General features: G+C 43.0%; 1 protein-coding gene across 1 annotated transcript in view; it reads right to left on the bottom strand.

Annotated features, from left to right (window-relative positions):
• Positions 1-15,042: 15,042 nt before the first annotated feature.
• The window catches only part of LOC126298787 (baculoviral IAP repeat-containing protein 7-like), an 83,500-nt gene continuing 72,251 nt past the window's right edge, over positions 15,043-26,291 (bottom strand). The window contains exon 6 of the mRNA XM_049990248.1: positions 15,043-15,613. Within this exon, the coding sequence (XP_049846205.1) occupies positions 15,409-15,613 (205 nt within the window). The 3' untranslated portion in view covers positions 15,043-15,408. The remainder of the gene's footprint in view (positions 15,614-26,291) is intronic.

Below are 26,291 nucleotides of genomic sequence, written 5' to 3'. Positions count from 1 at the left end.
TTTTTAAACAAATATTATACTTTTCAAAATTAACACTAAACTACTGCATTCTCCCATGCCTTTGTGTCCTGGTTGTTTTTGCACAAGGAAGGAGACAAATAATATCAGACTTCTCCACTATTGACTCATCTTGGACAAAAGGGGATACAAATCTAGATCCTTTTTCTGCAGATAGGAAACATACACTTCCTCTTTCTCATCCGTATTCACAACTTACCCAACATATTTGAAAGTCTTCTGAGTGGCAAAATGAAGTAAAACAAAATCACCAGACCTCACTTCTTCATCATCTGTCAACATTCGTAAGGTTTGGGCTTCATCATTGCCACACAACAGCGCTCATCCTCAGATTCCAGCATAGTGGATGAAGGGGTTTCAAATTAACTGTCTGTATCATCTACCTCCAGCACTGTCCAGTTTAATTTGAATACACTCCACTGCCCTTGTTTTACCTCTGTTGATATTTAACTTGTAACCTCTTTTCAAGACACTATCCATTCTCAGGGTTTAGGTCTATATGCAGACAAGGAACAATAATTCCCATATACCTGGGTTAAAAAATACACTTTATCCATGTTAAAGGAAAGTAGATTTTTCTCTCAGAACTATAAAACTTATCAATCCTTTGAATGGTTTATGTTTTGTATACTGGCGTAGAACTTCCCAGTACTTTACAGAAAAAAAAAAAAAAAAAAAAAAAAAATTGGATAGACCTTTGATGTGCAGCAATACATAGGCTGCATATTTTCGTATTACAAAAGTATACACTCAAATTCCAATAAACACAGCACAATTTCTGGAGCATTGAAATCGAGATTGCCATGCCCTTTTGTAAGCGAATCATTGCTCATGTCACGTGATCTCGCCAGCTGATGACTGCAGATATTCAGGGCATAGGATACATTACGTAGTGCCAATAACAAGATCACTTAAGTAGCGTGAACACACAGAGAGGAAAGGTTTATGGTTTACATTGACATACATAGTGCAGCTACAAGAAAAGCTAAGCTTTCGCATGTAAAATTTGTCTTGAAGATTAGTAAGCTACAAAAGAAGCTAAGCTTTCACATGTAATATTGGTCTGTTTTGTGTGTATTACAATTTAAGGCACATCACACAAATGTGCCCGTAAAATGTAAAATAATGGCAAATTTCTGGACTTGAAATTGTTCTAAGTGGCTGGTCCTCAAAGTGTTAAGTTTTAAACAAGAGTGACACGTAACATAATTCATCTTGGGTAAAAGTAAATTTATTTAGAAAGTCACGCTTTTCAACCCATCATTTGCAATATTTTCCTGAGACCTGTTAGAAATAGATTCGTTGCAAGACCGCGCCCGAAAACGGGCATTATTTTGCGTGCGCAGTTGCGATGATGTTGGAAGCCCCTATGTATAAAGCATTAAGAGACCTTAAATTACATCATAAAAGGAACAGGACATCAAGTTACTCAGACAGCATCGGAATTTCGTAACTTATACTAAAATGCATAATTTGTGCAACTTGGTTTGTCCAGATTCACAATGAAGTACGCCCCACCTGACATTAAGCTTTCAGTGTGGTTTTCTGTATGTAAATGTTCTTGGTGTACTAGTACTGCACTATCACATGTTGGCTCATTATTATTGGAAATGCCATAGATGCCAGAAGATTACAATCCAGCGAACAATTTGAACTAGCCACTACTGTGGAATTCATTTCAAATACACTCCTGGAAATGGAAAAAAGAGCACATTGAAACCGGTGTGTCAGACCCACCATACTTGCTCCGGACACTGCGAGAGGGCTGTACAAGCAATGATCACACGCACGGCACAGCGGACACACCAGGAACCGCGGTGTTGGCCGTCGATTGGCACTAGATGCGCAGCATTTGTGCACCGCCGCCGTCAGTGTCAGCCAGTTTGCCGTGGCATACGGAGCTCCATCGCAGTCTTTAACACTGGTAGCATGCCGCGACAGCGTGGACGAGAACCGTATGTACAGCTGACGGACTATGAGCGAGGGCGTATAGTGGGCATGCGGGAGGCCGGGTGGACGTACCGCCGAATTGCTCAACACGTGGGGCGTGAGGTCTCCACAGTACATTTATGTTGTCGCCAGTGGTCGGCGGAAGGTGCACATGCCCGTCGACCTGGGACCGGACCGCAGCGACGCACGGATGCACGCCTAGACCGTAGGATTCTACGCAGTGCCGTAGGGGACCGCACCGCCACTTCCCAGCAAATCAGGGACACTGTTGCTCCTGGGGTATCGGCGAGGACCATTCGCAACCGTCTCCATGAAGCTGGGCTACGGTCCCGCACACCGTTAGGCCGTCTTCTGCTCACGCCCCAACATCGTGCAGCCCGCCTCCAGTGGTGTCGCGACAGGTATGAATGGAGGGAGGAATGGAGACGTGTCGTCGTCAGCGATGAGAGTCGCTTCTGCCTTGGTGCCAATGATGGTCGTATGCGTGTTTGGCGCCGTGCAGTTGAGCGCCACAATCAGGACTGCATACGACCGAGGCACACAGGGCCAACACCCGGCATCATGGTGTGGGGAGCGATCTCCTATACAGGCCGTAAACCTCTGGTGATCGTCGAGGGGACACTGAATAGTGCACGGTACATCCAAACCGTCATTGAACCCATCGTTCTACCATTCCTAGACCGGCAAGGGAACTTGCTGTTCCAACAGGACAATGCACGTCCGCATGTATCCCGTACCACCCAACGTGCTCTAGAAGGTGTAAGTCAACTACCCTGGCCAGCAAGATCTCCGGATCTGTCCCCCATTGAGCATGTTTGGGACTGGATGAAGCGTTGTCTCACGCCATCTGCACGCTCAGCACGAATGCTGGTCCAACTGAGGTGCCAGTTGGAAATGGCATGGCAAGCCGTTCCACAGGACTACATCCAGCATCTCTACGATCGTCTCCATGGGAGAATAGCAGCCTGCATTGCTGCAAAAGGTGGATATACACTGTACTAGTGCCGACATTGTGCATGCTCTGTTGCCTGTGTCTATGTGCCTGTGGTTCTGTCAGTGTGATCATGTGATGTATCTGACCCCAGGAATGTGTCAATAAAGTTTCCCCTTCCTGGGACAATGAATTCACGGTGTTCTTTCCAGGAGTGTAAATTGACCATGTCTGGGGACAAAAAAAGTCAAATCTCTTTAGCAAACTGCAAAAATTACTTCATTGTTCTGCAAGGTGATTAATGCTTGACTGCCAGAAATATGGAAATAAAATAAAATCAGGAAACTGGAACTAGTAATGTATTTTTGCCTCCCTAATTATGTGAATGTATTTCAATTCACTTCATAGTTCCCGGCCACAGAAATCAATTTTCTTTTCATATAATGTGGGAGCCATAAACAAAAAGGAAACAGAGAAATCACTAAAGGTAAATACGGGTCACATGGAGACTACCCCCCACAACCACTACAACTTGGCGCACGCGCGAATCTGGCAGCTAGAACGTGACAAATTTTTTTTTTTTCTCGTTAGCATCTGGCTGCTTGCTGTTACTGCCGATACAGCTAACAGCCACACTTCAAGTAGCCGGAAGCGGGAGAAGGTACTGCTCATACGCGACTCAACAGTGTATGCACAAGATCCTGCTGGCAACTGCTCAAACTAACCTAATGTAAACATTTCTGACGTCATGCCCGTAGAAAGCAGTTTATTGTTAGGAAGTATTGCACAGTCTTCATCATAAGGCCTTTGGCATATTTTGCTGTTGGCGGATACTTATGTGTGCACGGTGTTTTGTTGTTGTAAATGGCTCATTTCCTTTGCAACTGAAGTTTTATTTATTTTTCTCTTGTTTATGTTTGACTGCTGCAGTATTATTCTGCTGAAGCAGATGCTCTTTGTCAGAGCATCAGTTCCTACCAGTCAAAATTACAAGAATTTAACTGAAAACTGAAAACTAAAAACTAAAACAATGAAAAATTCCTGGGTTTTTCCTGGTTGCTCCATGGCATATACACCCTGATTCTGCCATTCTCTTCAATGGACCTCTAAATACCTTTCCATCTGACAAAATTACAATGCCATCAACAAACACAAAAGCTTTTATTTCTTCTCTCTGAACTCTAATTCCCTTTCCAGAGTTCTCCTTTGTTTCCTTCACAGCTTGCTAAATGTACAGAATAAATGAATGACACTATAGCACAACACTGTGACACTGCGTTCTCAATTACCGTTTTTCCTTTGATGTCCAGTTCATAACTATGGTCTGGTTTCCGCACAAGTTGTACTTTATCCTTTTTATCTACAGAATTTCAACTACTTAATAACAGTTTCTTAAATATTATCAAATCATTAGCAATAGTGGAGCTTCTTATGTACGTTGTACTGTGATCTGTAAAAGCATCATCCAAAATGGCACTCTGTATTCCCTAATCCACCAGCAAAAGGAAATACAAGAGTTAATATGATTTGCAGTGGTGAATACACTGGTGTAGCTTTTAGGTGCTCTCGCAACAGTGTTGCGCACAAATGTCTGGCTTCTTCCATCTTTCATACTTCAGATAGATAATGTACAAACTTTAGACCAATGAACACAATCAGAAAACTGTTTACATTTACAGATACATGACATACATCAGTTTGAATTAGTTGATAACTACTTATACATTTCAACACTTATTTTGAAGAGGAAAAAAGGTGGACATGAAAAAACACTTGCAGTGAAGCAGTTTACAAAGAAAGCACTTCCTGGAAAATATACTTAAGCGCACTACTGCTCATACAAGGGTTCCTGTCAAAATCACCCTCCCCTTCCTTCTCCATCTGTCCCTTCACCATCCCTTCTTGTTAAACTAGTACCATTTATTTTGAAGAATGAACACATATGTCTTTTTCTGTTACTTGAAGACCTAGGGAGGGAGGGAAGGAAGGAAGGAAGGAAGGAAGGAAGGAAGGAAGGAAGGAAGGCAGGCAGTGTGAAGTCCCATTGGTCTTAAGACACAATGAGCAATCACATGATGTTACATTGGCCACATGGAAACTAACATACTTTCAGCACCATTGAGCTAGTTCACATACTGCCATACATATAGGGCACCACCTCAACTTCACTTTCTCTAATCACCGAGCACAAAGATCTCCGCACCTAACACCATTCTGTTTTCATTTCTAGGACAGGATGAAGATGTAAGTGTAGAAAAGAAACTGCTAATATGCATAAACACTGTAGCCAATGTAAACAAAATATGAAAATACACCAAAACAAGTAATGCAGCACCTTTTTCCAAGAGTACAACAGTCAACTGAATTGGAATTCTTGTGAACTTATTGCAGTTGCCAAAAACAGTGCTGATATGGCCAGAGAAAAAGTAAAAACCCAACTACAAAAAAATATAGATTTACATCTCTCCTTAGCACAGTATATAATACTATCTTCATGTTGGTTGAGAACAGACTTGAAAAAGCTGAAAACACCAAGGGCGATTACAAGCCAGGGACAAAGTGAGTGGGTGGAGTTTTAGCTGATAGTGGACAAATGTATTTGCTACCAAAAAATGTATGAAACTTGCTATGAATACATAATTAACTTCTATTTCTGTTCATCATCTTTAAATACATGATAGCACACACCACAACAGTCCATGTAAGACTATTTAGGCAAGTTTAAGATACACTTAAAAATTTGTTCGTCTGACAAAACTGAATCTGTAAGGATCCGTAGTTGTAGTGCTGTAAAAAGCAGACACATCAGAGATCTGAAGTGAATTCTGGTTTGCAATAATATGATTCATTATCTCCATTTTCATTTACCCATTAACTGCCATAAACCCCGTCTGGGGAATTGTCTTTGAAACAAATTTTGTATTTATTATATTGCACTTTTGTCTAGAAAGGCCATTGTGTGTAGAAAATGAAAGCTAATATTTCTAATTTTCACAACAGAACAAGTAACTTACACCAATACCTACACCGTTCCAGCAGAAACTGAATAGGGCTTATGTGGTTTGGTAGCAGCACTAAAAGGAAAGTCTGCAGTTGAACAATTTGAAGAATTTTTTGATGAACAAGTACTGCACTTTATTGCCAGTTAAATTGTCTGATATGCAATACAAAAGATTAATTGCAGCTATGAGTTATCAAATAAACGCAAAAAAATGTTCTTAGGTATACTGCTCTTCACTGAATAGCATGCTCTCCCACTGGAGTGGTTGTTTTGTAACGAAAATAAGGACTTTGATATAAGGTGCATACAGCAATGTATGAGCCACAACAGATGCCCAGAAATCAAGCAGCACCTTCACTTCAGTGATCATCCACTTCAATGACAAAACACATCTGAACAGAAGCCCAGCTGAAGAAAGGGATGAACTTTTCAAAACTTGTGACTTGATGGATTGTTGAATAGGAATTGAATGAACTTTCATGTTTAATTTTTTTCTGACAGCCTGAGCATTGATCAGCAAATGGTTCAATATTACAAAATTATCTAAAACAATTTATTTGTGGGAAACCAGAATCTCAAAGTTGTTAACAACACATATGGTGACAAAATATGAAAGTGGGTAATTTACTGTGTCACAAATGGCATTTCAGAGCAAATATTTTGACAATACTCCAATTTCATCTCCACAGTTTATTCAGTCATTAGACAGTGAGTAAACCATTAAAAATCCAAAAATATTCAACATTTTATGACAGGATAGTAACTAGGAATGAAAGTATGTCTCACTTGAAGTGCCTCAAGAAAATAGCCAAATTCTCAACAAGCTCTTTTAGAATCTAGAGAAATGTTGGAACTGTGCTACCCTCTTGACTGGATACGCAATTTATATACTGTTAGTGTAAGAACTAGACCACAAGTGCAGCTGATGGGTTAAGCTACATGTAGGGTAGTGCTTGTATAGCTCTCAAATGTGGTTGTTATGACTGTGGTTGTCACGCGCATAAAATGCAGTTGTATTAATATGCAGCTTTAACACACAGATTGTCACATGCATAGTGGTGGGTGTTTTACCACCAGGCCAGTGTGCACATGATGTCATACATGGGATGCTGTGGCCACTGATGGCTCTAAGGCAGTCAAAATGCTGCAATAGGAACAATTTTTTGTATGATGATCTGCAATATCTGCTCTAAGTTAATACAGACACAATAGTTAATTTACACAAAGGACTGACACAGCACATCTCCATATTGTGTCTGGAGTTTTAAGTACAGATGTAGTAAATAAAAACAATTTTATCTTCCAACAGGCGAGTAGTACTCAGGTTACTGCACAGACCCTGTAATATGGTTCCTGTAGAAGACTGCAGTCTTTTGAATTTACATAAATTGAAAATTGGTGTTGTATTTAAGAATCTCAGATTAAAAAGCAATCACATTGCAAACCCAAGTTATGAATAAGCAATTTCCAAAGGCCTGAGGGGGTGGGGGGGGGGGGGAGAGAATCTGGGAGTGTGTCACTGACAATGATGGAATCAACTGACAAATAGTTCCAAAGAATGCTTAGACAACAGAAAAAAGCTGTCCATTTACAATTTTTGTAAATGTAAGTCAATTTGGAATTTTCAGACTTTCTTGTATGTTGATATTGCCACAATAAGTCATTCCCAAACACGATTCAATGTCAGATTGAATGTATCTGGAAACAAAGTTAAATTTTAAAAAAATTGATAACAGCAGCTATTACAGAAAGCCTGTGTGTCCAAAGCATTTTGCATGCCTAAAGTTAGCAGCTGCTTGTAATTTGATGTTACTTTATTTTATTCAAAGTATTAATTACTTCGCATACATCAGTTATAAATATTATAAATTATAGTCTGCAGCATACATTAGTTTGTCCCCTAAACACACACTGAAGGCAAAATAGCCAAGTGTTTGAATACAATTCCAATCTAATTTCTATCACTATAGAGCACAGGTAGATAAGAAAGGATGTAATTACATAATGCTGCTACAAAGAAAACTCATCTAATACACAACATACTTACGGGGACAAAAGCTATCCTTTGCGCATATACAAAAGACTTATTTTAGTTCTTCAAATGGTTTATCACTCCCACTGTATTTCACCTTTATTAGCTAATGTACTGGATATAAGTGACACTGTTTTATTTTTCAATGAAATCCATGAAATACTTTCATGCCAATGATTTCCTCCTTGTTTGCTATAAATATTCATTAAAGGTATTTCATGTAATGCAGCTCTTCTACTCTCACCAAACAAACAATGCAGCTCAAATGAAATGACTCAAGTATTTTATTGTGTCTTTTGGTGTTGCTATTTCCTGTGAATAGGAAGCAAGGCCTCCATGTATGACAGCCTACTGGACCCATTCTGCATGAGAGAGCCTATTGTCCTTGCACTCACCAAATGTGTGGAACTGCAATGTCAAAAGTTTGCTTAAATTTTACAGCCATTTTTGCACACCTTAAAAGACATGTTCTCATTTTTCAGAACAATGAAGTAATGTCCACCTGAGTACTGCCATTTCAAATACTCCACATTGAAGTTAGAAAACTTATTGCAAGAAATATAAATCTTTCAGATCAGAGAAAACACCTGGCTTCATAACGTATTCTGAGTCTAAGGGCCGTAAGCTATGCTTACAGAAGTGGTACACAGCACAAAATTCTTACTTGTAGCCAGATAGGAAACACAGCATTTTCAAAATTTTTACCAGTTGCAGTTAATCACAACACACAGTCGGATTTATTCCATTTAAAAAGGCTATTTAGAAAATACGGCAACTTCCCAAGAGTTTTAAAACACCCAATGTGTTTATGGTCATTAGCGCCCTGACTAATTTAGGAATGTACCGCGAGGCACAAGGTTAAAACAGCAACTAAAAGGGTCAACACTATAAAAGACGTATTAACAGGCATAGGATTAAAAAACTACAGCATAATCAAACGTCCTTAGACAGGTGTGTCAAGTTGATAAAACGAAGAACGCGAGCAGCAGCTCCTGGGTCATCCGCTAAAATGGCATCCAGAGTACATGGCAGGCCAAGATCAAGACGCAGCGTAGTAAAATCCGGACAGGACGTTAAAATGTGGCGGACTGTCAGCAATTGCCCACAAGGACAGAACGGCACAGGCCCTGCCGTCAGCAGATGGCGATGGCTGAACTGGCAGTGTCCAATTCGTAGCCGGGCCAAAACGACCTCCTCCCGCCGAGAAGGACGTGAGGAGGACGTCCAAGCTACGAGAAGAGGTTTCAAGGCCCGAAGCTTGTTGTCCCTAAGTGCAGCCCAATCGGCATGCCACAGCGATAAAATGACCGTGCTACAATCTGATGAAGGGACACAACAAGAATCCGTCCGAGGCTGGAGGACCGCAGCCTTGGCTGCGGCATCTGCAGCTTCGTTCCCAGGGATACCCACATGGCCAGGAACCCACATAAAGCTAACTGGAGACCCGTCGTCCACCAGCTGCTGAAGAGAGCTTTGGATCCGGTGCACGAAAGGGTGAACCGGATACGGATCACTGAGGCTCTGGATGGTGCTCAGAGAATCAGAGCAGATGACATAAGCAGAATGTCGGTGGCAGCAGACATAAAGAACAGCCTGGTAGAGGGCAAAGAGCTCAGCTGTGAAGACCGAACAATGGCCATGTAGCCGGTATTTGAAACTTTGTGCCCCGACAATAAAAGAACACCCGACCCCGTCGTTGGTCTTAGAGCCATCTGTATAAATGAAAGTCATATTAATGAACTTCGAACAAAGTTCGACAAAACGGGAGTGGTATACTGAACCGGGGGTAACCTCCTTTGGGAGCGAGCGGAGGTCAATGTGAACCCGAACCTGAGCCTGGAGCCAAGGTGGTGTGTGGCTCTCGCCCACTCTAAAGGTTGCAGAGAGTGAAAAATCAAGGAGTTGAAGGAGGCGACAAAAGCGAACTCCAGGGGGTAGCAGGGCAGAGACATACAACCCATATTGACGGTCGAGAGTCGTCAAAAAAGGAACGATACGATGGGTGGTCGGGCATTGACAGTAGCAGACAGGCGTAACGACAAAGCAGTGTATCGCGCTGATAGGTGAGTGGCAATTAACCGGCTTCAGCATGAAGACTCTCCACGGGACTAGTATAAAACGCTCCGATCACAAGCCGTAAACCCCGATGTTGTATGGAGTTAGGGCGGCGTAAGATGGGCAGCCGTACTGAATAAGTATACAAAGCACCCATAATCCAGCCTGGAGCGGACGATCGACCGATATAGGCGAAGTAGGACGGTTCGATCCGCTCCCCACGACGTGCCACTGAGAACACGGAGGACATTTAGAGAACGGGTACAACGGGCAGCCAAATATGACATGTGGAGACCAACTATGTTTCCTGTCAAATGTAAGAGCTAAAAATTTTGTTGTCTTCACGAATGGGAGAGCAACGGGGCAGAGTCATAAGGACGGTGGGAGAAACTCTTTGTAGCACCAGAAGTTAATACAGACTGTTTTCTTGGAAGAAAAACGGAAGCCGTTGGCGACACTCCAGGAGTAAAGACGGTCAAGAGAACGCTGAAGACAGCGCTCCAGGAAACATGTACGCTGCGCGCTGCAATAGATGGCAAAATCGTCCACGAAAAGGGAGCCCAATACATCATCTGGGAGGCAATCCATTATTGGATTGATCGCTATGGCGAAGAGAGCAATGCTCAAAACGGAGCCCTGTGGCACCCCATTTTCTTGGCGAAAGGTGTCTGACAGGACAGAACCCACACGTACCCTGAACTGTCGATCCATTAAAAAGGAACGAATAAAAAGAGGGAGGCGACCGCGAAAGCCCCATGTATGCATGGTGCGGAGAATGTCCGCCCTCCAACAGGTGTCGTAAGCCTTCTCTAAATCAAAGAACACAGCCGTGGTCGGGCGCTTCTGCAAGAAGTTATTCATAATGAAGGTCGACAAGGTAACCAGATGGTCAACAGCAGAGAGGCGCTTACGAAATCCACATTGTACATTGGTAAGTAGGTGTCGAGATTCGAGCAGCCAAACCAAACGAGAGTTAACCATTCGCTCCATCACCTTACAGACACAGCTGGTAAGCGAGATGGGTCGATAACTGGAAGGCAAGTGCTTGTCCTTCCCCGGCTTAGGAATCTATACAACAATAGACTCACGCCAGCATGCGGGAACATGTCCCTCAATCCAGATGCGATTGTAAGTACGAAGAAGGAAACCTTTACCCGCAGGAGAAAGGTTCTTCAGCATCTGAATATGAATAGAATCAGGCCCCGGAGCAGAGGACCATGACCGGGCAAGTGCATTTTCGAGTTCCCGCATGGTGAATGGGGCATTGTAGTTTTCACAATTCGAGGAGTGGAAATTAGGTGGCCGAGCCTCCTCTGCCTGTTTTCAGGGGAGGGAGGCAGGGGGGTAATGAGTAGTGTGAGAGGTGTCAAAGGAAAGTAGGGGCGCCAGTATTGAGGCAGATAAGATTGAGCTGGCTGAAAACGTCTGTTAACAGGGAGCCCCTCGGACAGGATGCTGGAGAGCCCCAAAGAGGATGGTGAGCATTGAAGTCTCCAGTTAACAATAATGGTGCAGGGAGCTGAGCAATAATTTGCAGCGTGTCTGCCCTGGTAACGGCAGACGACGATGGAGTGTAAACGGTACAAATGGAAAATGTGAAAGTGGGGAGAGTAATGCGGACGGCAACTGCCTGCAGGCCGGTGTGCAATGTGGTGGGATCATAGCAGATATCATCCCGGACCAGCAACATAACCCCTCCATGAGCCGGAATACCTGCCACAGGGGGTAAGTCAAAACGCACAGAGGTGTAGTGTGCCAAGGCAATTTGATCGCATGGGCGTAGCTTCGTTTCCTGGAGGGCTACGACGAGTGGACGGTGCAAGCGGAGCAGCAATTTCAAGTCCTCTCGGTTGGAGCGAATGCTGCGAATATTCCAGTGAATAAGTGCCATCGTGAGAAGAAGAAGGTGCAAGAAGGGGTCATCTCTAAGGCCGCTGAGGGCCCGTCTTCGAGCGAGCACTGCCGCCGCTAGCAGGAGGCGGACAGTCATCGTCCATTTGTTCTATAGGTTCATCGGCCATCTTGTGGAGATGGCCGGAGGGGGAGCTTCCTCCGATGGTGAACGGCCAGATGTTCGGCTACCAGCGGTGCGGCCACGCGAAACGGATGACGGCCTGGGGCGGCAACTGCTGGGGGGCACAGGAGGAGAAATGCGCTGTGGCAGGGAAGGAGAACTGTGCTTCCTATGAGCCTTCTTGGAAGGTCGTTTTGTGGAAGGATTGGTCGATGGCTGAGGGTTCGAGGTATGTAGAAGGTCTGCACGAGACGGTTCTTTCTTGGAGGCCCGTGCTTCTGACTTCTGTGTCTTCGTCCTGGCAGAAGCTGATAAAGGGGCGACGGGAGGAAGAGGAGACGTCGACCGGGCGATCTTAGCACTGGCCGAAAGGACGACCGTAGTGCTGAAGGTCAGATCGCATGTCTGCGTCGCCACCTCCCTGGTAGTCCGAGGAGAAGTGAGGCGAGGCGAGGCGAGGTGAGGTGAGGTGAGGTGAGGTGAGGTGAGGACAGTACTGTACTGTACTTCCCCGCTGGGAGCAACGTGGGCTTCCTACTAGCGAATAGCTTGTGAGCAGCCGAGGTAGAGACTTTCTCTTTGACCCGAATTTGTTGGATACAGCTTTCTTCCTTGTAGACGGGACAGTCGCGGGAGGACGCTGCATGGTCACCGCGACAGTCCACACAACGAGGAGACGGAGGTGGACAGTCACCCTCATGGGCATCCCTGCCACAAGTCACACATGTAGCCGCATTGGAACAAGAATAGCGAGTGTGATTGAAACGCTGACACTGGTAGCAGTGCGTAGGTGTCGGGACATAGGGGCGAACAGAAATAACCTCGTAGCCCGCCTTGATGTGCGACGGCAGCTGAACACTGTAAAGGTCAAGAAGTGTCCGGGTCGATACAAGGTCATTATTGACCTTTTTCATTACCCTATGGACAGCCGTCACGCCCTGCTCAGCGAGGAAAGACTGAATCTCCTCGTCAGTCAATCCGTCGAGTGATCTAGTATAGACCACACCACAGGACGAATTCAAAGTGTGGTGAGCCTCCACCCGGACAGGGAACGTGTACAGGAGTGTGGCCCAAAGCAGTTTTTGTGCCTGAAAGGCGTTCTTAGTTTCTAGTAACAAGGTACCATTATGCAACCTGGTACAAGACTTGACAGATCCGGCTATGGCGTCTATGCCCTTCTGGATAACGAAAGGGTTGACAGAGGAAAAATCCTTTCCATCCTCAGATCAAGAAACTACGAGGAACTGTGGGGCAGGCGGTAGTACTTTTGTCACTGGTGGCTGGTCAAGTTTCCGTTTGTGGGCAGAAGTCGAGAGAGAAGAAGAAGAAGAAGAAGAAGAAGAAGAAGAAGAAGAAGAAGAGAAATCCATTGCGGAGGAATCCCCCACGATTGCCAGCGTCTCCGATGGCACGCTCCTTCCTTGTGGGGACCCTCTCAGAGGACACTCGCACCTTAGGTGATTGTTCACACCTCAGGTCACACCTCCCGAGAAACGGACGGAGGGACCAATCGGCATGGTCAGAAGGTGTCAGCTCAGGCAATCACCCCTCCCTGGGCCTGGTCTTTACCAGGGGGTATGTGCGTGCCTTACTTGTCTACCCAGGGAGGGGAATTACACCCACCCAATGTATGATAAGAAGATGAAGTGTATTGTCTGCAGTTTACTTGAAATCAAACTCTAAATATAGACCTTCCCCAATAATTTCACTATCTGCAACTTTTGAAAATTTATGTGCCCCCTACCAAAATTTTCTCCCTCGCCCTTCTCTAAAATTACTATAAGCATCTTTTTCTTTACAGTGATTTATGTATATTCCATCTAAAATTGATGCTAATTAACAATTTGCTTTGATGCAATTCCATGAACACCCAATTACAGCTGGAACAGTATGAAGTACACTGATCTGGAATAGACATTTTTAAAAAATATAACCCTTTACCAGTGAATGTTAGATTTGAGGAAACAAAATATTTCAAGATATCTTCTCCAACTTCAAATGGCATGGGATTATTTTGTGTATTGCATCAGCTGAAACATTTTTAGGAGTTGCGGTATATACTGGCTTCGTTTTACTGTAAGTTGGCTGCAAAGTTTCATCCGATACCCACTACATTATCCACTCTTGAAACAAGTATTTTCAAGAACTTTGCAAATGAACTTCCACCAATCCAGGAACATCAAGAACATTCGCAGTACCCCTTGCACCATCATCTGTCTCATCTTCATCTGTCAAAGCATCAGCATCCAGAGGAACAACAACCACTTCAACATTTTTACTGTTTACACTCAGTCCTTCAAAATTATCATTATAAATAATGTCTAAAGCTTCATTCATCGTAACATCTTTGAACAATATGCCATAGTTTGCTTTCATTTTCTCTGTTTTAGTCTGCTACACTGTATGAAATGAACTTCACTCACTAACTCCACTACTAGGACTGAATGTTATTGTGTGTGCCTTTTATTGCAGCTGTGTCAGCAGATACTGTTTTTATCCAGTGATCTAAAAAGAGATTGTCTAAGTTTTCTAGACAACAAAGTAGGCCAATAATGGCAAATTATTTACTCACAGTATTATTATGTAATTCTTTTTCTGCACAACCAGTCAATAGCTAACAAGTAGTAATCAATAAACAGAGACGATATAAAAAGTAACTTCCTGCATTTTCTGCAATTGTGGTCTCTTAAAACATGAGAAAAATCCCATTGTTTGTATGTAATCAAAAAATTACAATAATTACTGCTAAAAATGTAGGTTTATAGCACAATAACTGGAAATCAATATATGTTGTCCAATTATTTGTAACAAATTAAAAGACAAGAGACGGAAAATAAATCACTGGGAGATAATGAGCAAAAGAAAGTAAACTTCTGGTACACTGAACCTCACTATCATCTAATTATTTTAATGTTTGTTTGGAAAGCTTGACCCACAAGTAGTACACAGTAATGACATTTCTTAATATCAAACACTGAACACACTTCACAAACTGCAAATTCATTTTTGTGATAATCTGTTCAACAGTAAAAGTCAGTATACTGGTTGCACACACACGTTTTTATTAATTTTATTCAAAAAATACATTTTTTTCCAAATACTGTACCAGTTCCAAGTCAACTATATGAAAGTAGCTGGCTGGTAAAACTGACTGCTGTAACTACCAGTCCGAAGTTACACACACACACACACACACACACACACACACACAATCTCAGTAAAAACACAATTTTTATCAAACCAAGGAACATCAGTACAGCCTTCAAAATCTTGCTGTAAATACTAAAAAGTTAGTGCTGCAAAATTTGTTGCAGGCTGTTAGAAAAATGTGTCTCTTCACAAGTAATAACTTATGCAAATTCGTGAAAATCCTGCACTGGGAGACTGTCACAAACATTCCTTTGACTTCATGCAATGTGAGCGCGCATTTTTGCTGATATTTCTGTGTTGCAGTCAGGGCACACAGAAAGGGAGGGGCCACATTCCACACATGCAATCACATGGCCACATGGAAGAAACACCAGTCCACGTTCTCTTTCAGCACAGATTTTACAGAAATGTATGTGAGATTCCTTGGACGAACCAATAATGGCATTTTCTTCTACTTGTTTTCTGCAACAAAGAATTACATACACACACCATTAGTGCTACTTGCACTTCTACATTTAAATCAAGTCAGACCTTAATATAGGACAGCCTTTAACCATACACTTAAATTTTAGAGTTGCGCGGGCGCGCCCACCCACACACACACACACACACACACACACACACACACACACACACACACACACACACACACAGAGAGAGAGAGAGAGAGAGAGAGAGAGAGAGAGAGAGAGAGAGAGAGAGAGAAGTGTATTTAGCTACCTGTTGTGGATGGTAAGGCTTTAGAATTTTGAAGGCACTTTGGAACAGACACACAGACAAACCAAAAATCTCACGAGCAACAACAATAAATTAGAAAAAATGTGACAACCGTCATCTGTTCCGATTTACTTTCTTCCATTCAAAGTCACTGACTACATAAACAATGACATTGTACTGTTATCTCTATGTACATTCTTACCACCATAACCGGAATTTGACAGGTTTCCACTTGTGAGGACTTATGCAAGCATTCACTCAGTCATTTGGATGATCAACAGTTCTTAGTAACATTAGTTCTGCTTGGAAACTCAACAACATTCAGTGGCAAACTTCCTCCAGGAATTACCCAAATACAGACTTTTAGAACAAGCTCTACGGTACAATTTCAGGAACTTGAAGGCATCATTTCGCTATTTTAACTATTTTCTTGAAACTAGTAATTACGTTTCAGTTGTGGAAATGGGAAAGAGCTTATCAGCACAAAAATTTCTACTTCCAATCACTTAAGATGAACTTACAGCTATTGTATCTTTGTTTCCCTGTTATCTTGTAACTGCACTTTTCTTCATTTCCCTCCCTTCAGTCTCTTAAACAGGTTTTTCAATTTTAATGGTTCTCTATTTTTATCATTATTGTATTATGTCCGCCCATGGTAGCGGAGTGGTCAGCGCGACGGAATGTCATACCTAATGACCCGGGTTCGATTCCCAGCTGGGTCGGAGATTTTCTCCGCTCAGGGACTGGGTGTTATGTTATCCTTACCATCATCATTTCATCCCCATCAACACGCAAGTCACCGAAGTGGCATTAACTCTAAAGACCTGCACCAGGTGAATGGCCTACCCGACGGGAGGCCCTAGCCACATGGCATTTCCATTGTATAGTTGTTTCATTTAACTTCCAGTGTACCAACAGGGCATAAACTATTTCATACCTTTTAATTTTGCTCATAGCTGCTAATCTGATGAGCCAAATCCATTAACCACATAAGGGTTGGTCAAAATAAAACTGACCCAAAAATTGTTGGCACTTCATGGCAAATCAAACATCAAAGAGAATAAGAAAACTACACAAAACCAACATGGACTTAAATAACATTGCACAAATGAATGATAGCTTTCAGAAGTCAGACAAAATCATCATACCAGTTAGCTGTACAAGAAGAAACGAAAAGTTTGACACTTCACAATGTTCTGAGCATAAGTCAAAGCTTCGAGGATAATCTGTATTTTGAGTTTGACTGATGCTTTCTATATGAAGAGATACTGGGATGTTGGGATCGTCAGTTTCTCTGTTTCTTCAGATGAGGGCTGTTGACACCTGATTGGTTGGTTGGTTAGTTGGTTGAGGAACAAGGGACTAAACAGTAAGGTCACAGTTCATTCAGTATTAGTGACATACATAAAGCACATGTTATGACGATGGAAGTACAAAAGACTGATAAGACCTTGCCGTAGAAAGCCTCCCATCGGGTAGACCGTTCACCTGGTGCAAGTCTTTCGAGTTGACACCACTTCGCCAACTTGCGTATCGATGGGGATGAAATGACAATAAGGACAACACAACACCCAGTCCCTAAGCGGAGAAAATCTCCGACCTTGCTGGGAATCGAACCCGGACTGTTAGGTATGACATTCTGCCATGCTGACCACTCAGTTACCAGAGGCTGACACCTCTGAAATAGAAAATAGGGTATGGTAGAAACAGAGACAAACTACATCTTAAATCAATTAAAACAGTAATACAGTTAGGGTTAGAGATCCCCAAAATCAACCATCCAGCATGGGACACCCCGATCACTCTGCCCCTGCCCCTTCCAGCCAAATGTTCAGCCACTTCATTCCCCAAGGTACCAACATGACTTGGGACACACAGAAAGACAACCAAGCAGTCATTATGACAAAGTTCAATGAGAAGGTCACGAGGTCATGAACAGCAGATACCACACAGTGAGAAGAGCGTCAGTCAGTTGCCTGAAGACTGCTCATCGAGTCACTACATATTAAAATGTGATCAAGGGAGGCCCATTAAAGAAAGTGGAGCATCTGTTAATGGATCAGCCAGCTCCACAGAAGAAACACTAAATGTTCCTGACAATGTAGGTCCCCAACGTGGGATGTAAAAGCATATCCTTTCTTCTCCACAGTTTCAGAGCCATAAGTGACATAGTTGGTAGCACCCTAAAATCCATGAAGAACTAAATGTAACAGATGCCGACAGGTCATGGGACAACAGATTTTAGGACCTTGAAGAAGATTGTTCCCAATTCATGGCTTGGGCACCAACCAAGAAAATTGTGCAAGAAAACATGGGGATCACAATCTATGTAGGAGAGGCAAAGATTTTTGCAGCAAGTTGCAAGGTGCCTTCCAACTGGTAATGCCACCCAAGAGCAGATATCAGGCAGTCTATGTCCCTTATATGTAAGAAGAGTGGGATATGTCGGATGATCAGGGAGTTGGTGAATGGCAGTTGCATAGGAGACCAAGAGTTAGTATCACTGGAACTGATGAGGAAAGATCCTCACTTCATCAAGAAGTCTACAGGAGTCATCTGGAAGGCACTAGGGGCCAGATGAACTCCATGATGATAGACTTAGTTTAACAATTCCAATACCGAAGGTGCCACTGAGCCACAAATCTGGAATCTATAGAAGAGTTGGGCCTGGTACATACTGAGAAGAGTAACACGATTTGCACCATAACAGGTGTGGGTAAGAAATCTGTGCATTAAGCTTCTATATGCAACTAGTCTACTTGTTGAAAATGGCACAGCCAAGTCAACTTTTTATCACAAAAAGGAGGTCCAAAAAATTGAAATGTGCAACAGCTCTTCCTAGTGTTGGGTACACCCAAATAGATTTCTGGGTCAGGAATGACCCTGGTATGATGGCAGAAATGCTGCATGAGCTGCATTTTTACAGGAGAGAATTAGAAACTACAAGGAAGGGCCTGCACAGAGGCCTATCAGATGGTGCCTTGAAATAAAAATTGATAGGGAGCCACAAAATCCCCAATTACGAAAAGTAAGTTAAATGTCATGGCAACACAATGTGTCCTATACCACATGTACATCAAGAAAGACTGCCCTGAGGTGCTGGCATTTAGGATAGTTGGCTATGGATTGTCCCTTCCAGAAACCACACTTACAGGGGGACAAAAGTCGCCTAGACTAGAGAAATCAGCATTATCTGCAGGCAACCATATGGGAGACTCCTTTAAGCCAAATATGGCTTAAGACTGAACAGATATCTTTGTATACTAATCAACTGCTGGATTATCTGATTACAAATTTAATCAGGGCCTGGGAGCATATCAGGAGATAAGGCAAGAGGCTGAAGCAGTTCCCTGTCAGTGAAAAGTTCATTATATGATTAAGCATAGTGGGCTGAAATACAAGGGGAGGTTTTCAATCTGTTGTTTCTGCAATAGAAAGGTAGTCAGGTAAGGAGAAGATGCTGATGCAAAATGTGATCACAAGGTGTTCAGTAAGAACTGATACATCAGTAAGAATACCATCCTGAAGGACAAGGCCCAGAACAATCTTATACTGAGCTTAGCCCACACCTGAGATGAAGAGGGAGGAGACATAGCACTCCCAGCATTCTTTCTTACTATGTTTAAATAGATGGCTAGCCTTAGCATGCTGTCAGTTAAAAGTGGTGAACTGATGTGCAAAGGACGTCACTTTAAAGACTGCATGGCTCTTTGGCAATCCTAAACAGCTACTGCAATGTCATTTATCCAACATGGCACTGGCTGGTTGTGGAGGGGATCTATAGGAAGGGGAATAGCAGTTTCGGCAGCATGGTTGATCACATCGGAGATATCTTGCACAACCTCATCAATGCAATTAGAGAACTGCCAACTGGTTCTTCAAAGCACGATGCGATAGCTGGCTTGAAGACGACAAGGAAGTAACAGGATCAACAGAAATTCATCACTTTCATGAAGATTGTGATGTAGTGACAAATGCAGTGACAAATGCAGTGAAGTCATAAGAGTGTGGGCAAGAGATTATTAGATCAACAGCTGAAAAGGTTCCACAGTACTGAAGTTACAGTACTCTTGAATGATCACATTACCAGTGCCTAGGTTAGGTGTGAAGGGACTGGGAGAACCGGTCATGCCCCAGGATCACTGCCTCTCCCTGATGGGGTGGAACCATATCAATGAGCATTGGTTCAGAATACAATGGCGCATAGTGATGTGGTGTCTCCAGGGTCATTGGAGTCACTGTCCCAATTCTTCTTCTTCTTCTTCTTCTTCTTCAGCCTATTGTAGCTGGATTCTTCTGAGGACCTATTCATGATGAGCATGTGAAGGCAGCAACTGGCTGTTCTTTAGCAACTGGCTTTCAGTAGGCCACTGATATGTGGGTTTCTGGGGAGAGGACTCCTGAGAGGGAGCCCTGTCATCAGTATACACCAGAGGAGGATGCTGGAAGTGGTCCTCAAAGCTGGCACAGTCCACAGTGCATTTTTCCTAATGACTCAATTTCTCCAGATTTTTTTGCAGCTTGCAGAAATTTTAAATATGTCATCTTATTAATTAATTGTGCAATAAAGCTGCTATGTGGTGATAATTTATTTCACTGGACTTGGTATGGGCCTTGCCCATCATCAGCAGTATCTTGTGTGATGTTCTTTAGGGTATCGCAATGACAAGATTTTGTAATAGTCATGTAGTAATACGATTACACAATTTATATATCCATATATGTAATCAGCATAAGATTTTTTTATGAAATATATACAGCTGTAAAAAATTCCTCATGCTGATTATGTAATCTGTACATGTAAATAAAATATTAAATGAACATTGTGAAATATTATCATTTGGATACACTAGAGAGTATTACATTTAAGATACCGCTGATGATTGGCAATGCCCTAGACTTGTCTGGTGAAATAAAATACTACCATGAAGCAGCCTTTGTAAATATGTCATCCTAATTAATTGTTCAGCAAAGTCTCCAAATTTATCTTCAATATGTTTCACAAAAAATAATGTCTGTCACAGTTCAAGTACATAATAAGTACTGGATAATTTTTTTTGCTCCTAGATGTCTGGCTTGTCCCTTTTCCCATAATGTAGCCAGGTAGAGAAAGCACTGGGGTTGTAACTGTAAGCATTGAAATTTTGTCTCCAGTCAAAAGGGACTGCAAGATCAAAATGGCCATTGTTCTGGTGTAATTTAATATTATTCATATGCACAACGTCTACCCTGATGTCACCTACTCCAGTCATCTGAAGGGTGCCATCCAACCACAGCAAAGGCCATATGGCATGATGGCTGTTGCCTAGAGTGCTGATGCCCCAGGATGATGGACATCTAATCTTTCGCATGCATGGGCGCTAGCAGCTCAGGCATAGGCAATGCGATCCTTGTGAGGTTGGGGCTCAACTGAAGGGTATGCAATGACCCCACTATGTCAGATTGGCTACCACGCTGGCTTTGAAATGCAAGTAAGAGCCTATGCAGGTACTATTCACACATGATCTTTAACAATGCACACAGTAGGTGCTGTTTAAGCTGTTCTTTCCCAGTTGGTCTACACAACAGAAAACTTTGGAAAATGAAGATCAAACCCAGAAGGGGACCACCAAAGTACTTCATGAAGAATATTCCAAGAAAGGAAGGTAGAAGCTAGGGAATAGCCAGGTTGACATCAAAGGCTGCCACCATGAGAAAGAGAGCAGTAGACAGAATGATAATCTGAGATGAGAGATTGCAGTATAGGAAAAAGTGGGTGCTGCAATAGCTTGGGGCCCATGCTCACTGTGCATGTGTTTATGGAAGAGTGAGCTTCCTGAGGTGTCAACATGTCTTAGTATGAATTTTCACAACACTTAAAACTGTATGGCAGAAAATCACAATCAGTACATTGGACAGCCACAGCATAATATTAAGCTTAGTATCTGGGGTACAATTTCTGGATTACCTTTATTTTTGATACCACATATTTAGCAATTCCAGAATCTTAATGTACACTGATAAGCCAAAACTAACTACTGCCCACCATGATGTTGCATGCCACCTGGTGGCACTGTGGGCATGTGACATAACAAAAGTATGTAAGCACAGCATACACAGACAAGGGATCACTCTAGTGAAGGTATGGGCTGCAAATGGAAAAATCCATGGAGATAAGCGACTTTGAAAACAAGGGAAATTTTAATTATGCAGAGCATGTGAAGGAGTGTCTTGAAAATGACAAAGGTGGTCGAACGTTCATGTGCTACCATGAGCATATACCGAAAAATGGTAGAAGAGCAGTGAAACTACCACCAAGCACTAAATGGTTGGACAATCATGTCTCTTCACAGAATGTGGGGCTCTGAGGCTTGTCTGCTCTGTAATGTAAGATAGATAGTGACCTGTGGCATCTTTGCCGAAAGGGCACAATGTTGGTGCACGCACAAGTGTTTTGGAGCACAGCATCTATCGTGCATTGTCACAGAGCTCACAGCACCGCTACATGTTCACATGTTTACTCAATGACACTGTCAATTATGATTGCAATGGGCACGAGATTTGACCGTCAATCAATGGAAATCTGTTTGCTCTTTGGGTGAATCACATTTTTGCTACTCTAGGTTGATGGTCGTCTCCACAAATGCTGTGATGACAATGACGACTGTGTGTTTAAGGGATTAAACAATGGGGTCACCAGTCCCTCCTTACGAGAGAACAAACTATGTAAACAAGCCAAGGAGTTTAAAAGGGCATGACAGTAGTTGCACAACAACAGGCAAAAGAAGAGAGATAAATGAGGCAACATCTTGTACAAGGGGAGCTAAAAGCCCAAGGTAAGAGGGGAGGGGGGGGGGGGGGGGAGAAGAAAGGAATCTGGAGTTGCTTTGTGGGTACTTACCATGGAGTGGAGGGGGGGAGGGGTAGCAGGGCTCTCGCCCTCACAACTGCCCCTAACACTGGAAATGGAAGTGTGTTACAGGTTACAGTAAAATCCATTCTCCCTCAGGAAATGCAACACTTTGGTAGTGGCTGTCACGTCATCCACAAGCACCTGAGGTAGGCAAGCTGAAAGCATGCTGCAGATTGGCCAGCAGGGCACACTCAGCACGAACATACACTATCATCAGACTACCACAGCTGCAGTGAGGATGATCATCCAGACACAGCAGGAACTTGTGGACGTGTCGTGTGGCTAACCCACAATCAGCACAGTGCCATCTTTCTGAAAGGCCTGGAAAGATGAATGCCACACCTTAGTGGACCATTTAATGGCTCAACTTTTTTGGATCGTAGCAGCCTGCCATTCCAATTTATGAAGCCTCAAAATATTGTGTCGCATTTTTAACTTTAAGTCTGGACCCAGTATCCTGATAAGTTGATTTCCTGTAGTTGCATCTTTAGGTAGACGGTTGGCGAGTTCATTTCCTGGAATACTTATGTGGCTCAGTGTGCAGATGGAGAGTTGTAGAGGTTAGCCAGTAGCTCCCAGATGTTTGTGACCAAAAGAGTTTTGGGATTGCACAGGGTTATACCTTTTAAGCAACTAATGGAATCACTACAGATCATAAAGTTCATCGTGGCCTGGGATTTGACGTACCACAAAGCCTGAAAGATGGCAACAAACTGTGCAGTGTATACACTGCAGGTGCTTGGCAGAGTGTGTTGCTCATGTCCCCATGCACGTGCAAAAGTGTAACCGACCGTGCTGTTTACTTTTGATCCTTCTTTGTAGATGCATACCGAATTCGAATAATTGTGGAGGATAGAAAGAAACAGGCGTCATAAGGGTAGGCTCAGCATCCTCCTTCGGGCCACGAAACAGGTCCATCTGTATCACAGGACATGGGGAATGTCAAGAGGGCTCCAGGAACACAAGACTAACGAAGGCTGTTGGAGGTCCTTCAGTAGAATAGAGAGTCGGATCCCAGTGGAACAAAGTTGAGTGACATGGGTGGGTAGGCACCTGACAGACTGAGTTGTAGACTAACCTGCTGTGGTGGGACACCGGCTTCTGCCAGGAGGCTGTCAACAGGGCTTGTATGGAATGCACCCGTTGCCAACCAAATGGCAGTGTGGTGAACAGATCCCAGCAGGCTCTGTAAGGACAGTGCTGCCAACCCATTCACAGTCCAAGGGGGATAAAAATCACTGCTCAGAAGAACTGTGAAGTCCACATCCCACAAGCAGTGACTAAGAAGACAGAGCATTCAGCTTCTTCATGAAAGTGACAGTGAGCCGGTGGACATGGGGCACCGAAGTTAGCTTGTGGTAAAATAAAATACCTAAAAATTGTCAAGTGTCAATGACTTCAAGTAACTGCTCACCAAGATCAATTTCTAGGTGTGGGTGCACAGTCCTGAGTCATCAAAAATGACCAACTCTCGATTTTGCAGGGGAAAATTGATATCTGTGGTTCAGGGACCAGTCATGGACACTCTAGACAGCCCCCCCCCCTCCCCCCCAGCCCCCTTTTACCCTGCTACCTCTGCGAAGTCAGTTTTGTACTGTGATGTACAAAAATGAAGATGGGAGACCTTATGCACATTGGGGAGGGGGCGGAGTAGGAGAGAGAGGAAGAGAGAGTGCATCAACAGGAACTTTTACTCCTGTTATTATTATATCTCACACTTACATGTTCTACCCTAGTATCTAGTAATGCTGGGGTGCAGGCCTTCCAGCTGGATACAATTTTGGCAGCATGCATGTTGCTGACTTACAACAGTCACTCAATCAGGGAAAGGGGACCTATGGCTAACATGGAATCTAAACCACATGTCATATCTGCTGAATCTTCACATCACAGAGGTGAAAGCTACTTAACAAGACAAACTGGAAAATTCATGGTCCAACCAAGATTTGGTCGCACAGGCATGCACTTTACTGCTAAAGTTCCATGTTCGACAGATGACCATTTTTTGTTCAACACTTTTCCTGTTTTTGCACAAATAATTAAGACGACAGTATTGACTTACGTATTTCAGATTAAATTCACTTAATGTAAATATCTTGACATCAGCTGTGTTAGATGGAGATATGCTACCTATCAGCAACATGTGCAGATTTGCCTCATACCAGGACTCTTCACCTGAATTTCCCAGTTTTCATGTGCAGTCACCCTTAACCATTTTTTCTATCTGTGCATACCTCACACTGACCCAAACTTCCATATATCACACTGTCTACACCACTATACCATAGGTCCTACATTCATTACTTAATGTTCACAGCTTTTACTCTGCATTACCACACCAGTGAGATCAAGACAATGGGTAATAGCAAATTTATTTTCAATTGATTTCAGAAAATTGTCGACCACCATTAACGTCTGTTCATCCAAACATGCAAGTAAATAATGTATGTCAAGGTGGGCACAAGATGATAATATCATGGGTCTTGAATCCTCAGTCTCCTCCTCACTGGTGAATGGAATACAGAGTAAAGGTGTGAGCTTTGAGTGATTAATGTATGGGCTACAATATAGAGATGTTGACAGTGTGACACATGGAAGTTTGGATCAGTCCAGGAAGTGTGTACAGATAGCCGAAGTTGTTAAAGTAATAAGTTGTGACCAGCATGAAATTCGGGTTCAAGTCTCTGGCACAAATTTTCACCCATCAGCAATAGGTAGTATATCTATACCTAATACAGCTGATTCTAAGTTATTTGCATTCAGCAAATTTATTTCCAATGGCTGTCAATCGCCAATGTCTGTTCATCCAGACATGCGAGTAAATATTTACTTACTTGTTAATTATTTACTTGTTTATTACTGAAACCGATAAAGGCGAAGGTCCCGAGTTCGAGTCTCGGTCGGGCACACAGTTTTAATCTGCCAGGAAGTTTCATATCAGCGCACACTCCGCTGCAGAGTGAAAATCTCATTCTGGAAACATCCCCCAGGCTGTGGCTAAGCCATGTCTCCGCAGTATCCTTTCTTTCAGGAGTGCTAGTTCTGCAAGGTTCGCAGAAGAGCTTCTGTAAAGTTTGGAAGGTAGGAGACGGATACTGGCAGAAGTAAAGCTGTGAGTACCGGACGTGAGTCGTGCTTCGGTAGCTCAGATGGTAGAGCACTTGCCCGCGAAAGGCAAAGGTCCCGAGTTAGAGTCTCGGTCGGGCACACAGTTTTAATCTGCCAGGAAGTTTCATATCAGCGCACACTCCGCTGCAGAGTGAAAATCTCATTCTTGTTTATTACTTCTTGACAGCTACAACCTATTGCCTAGGAAGATAAAATAAAGCCATACAACTACCAGTCCAGTGTATAATAAAAAGTGTGTGTAATTATTACTACCTGGCACAGTCAGAAACTACAAAGAAAAAACCTAACATCAAAACGAAGAAAGAGGAAAAAGAAAACTACTTTCTACCACTATAAAACTATTACTAAGCAATTACTAAATTACTTGTATTACTGGTGGTACTACTACTTTTAGAAGCGATA

The sequence above is a fragment of the Schistocerca gregaria genome, chromosome X, assembly GCF_023897955.1.
Source record: "Schistocerca gregaria isolate iqSchGreg1 chromosome X, iqSchGreg1.2, whole genome shotgun sequence".
NCBI classification, from domain to species: Eukaryota; Metazoa; Arthropoda; class Insecta; order Orthoptera; family Acrididae; genus Schistocerca; species Schistocerca gregaria.
The sequence above is the reverse complement of the archived record's forward strand: the minus strand, read 5'-3'. Positions and strand labels throughout refer to the sequence as shown.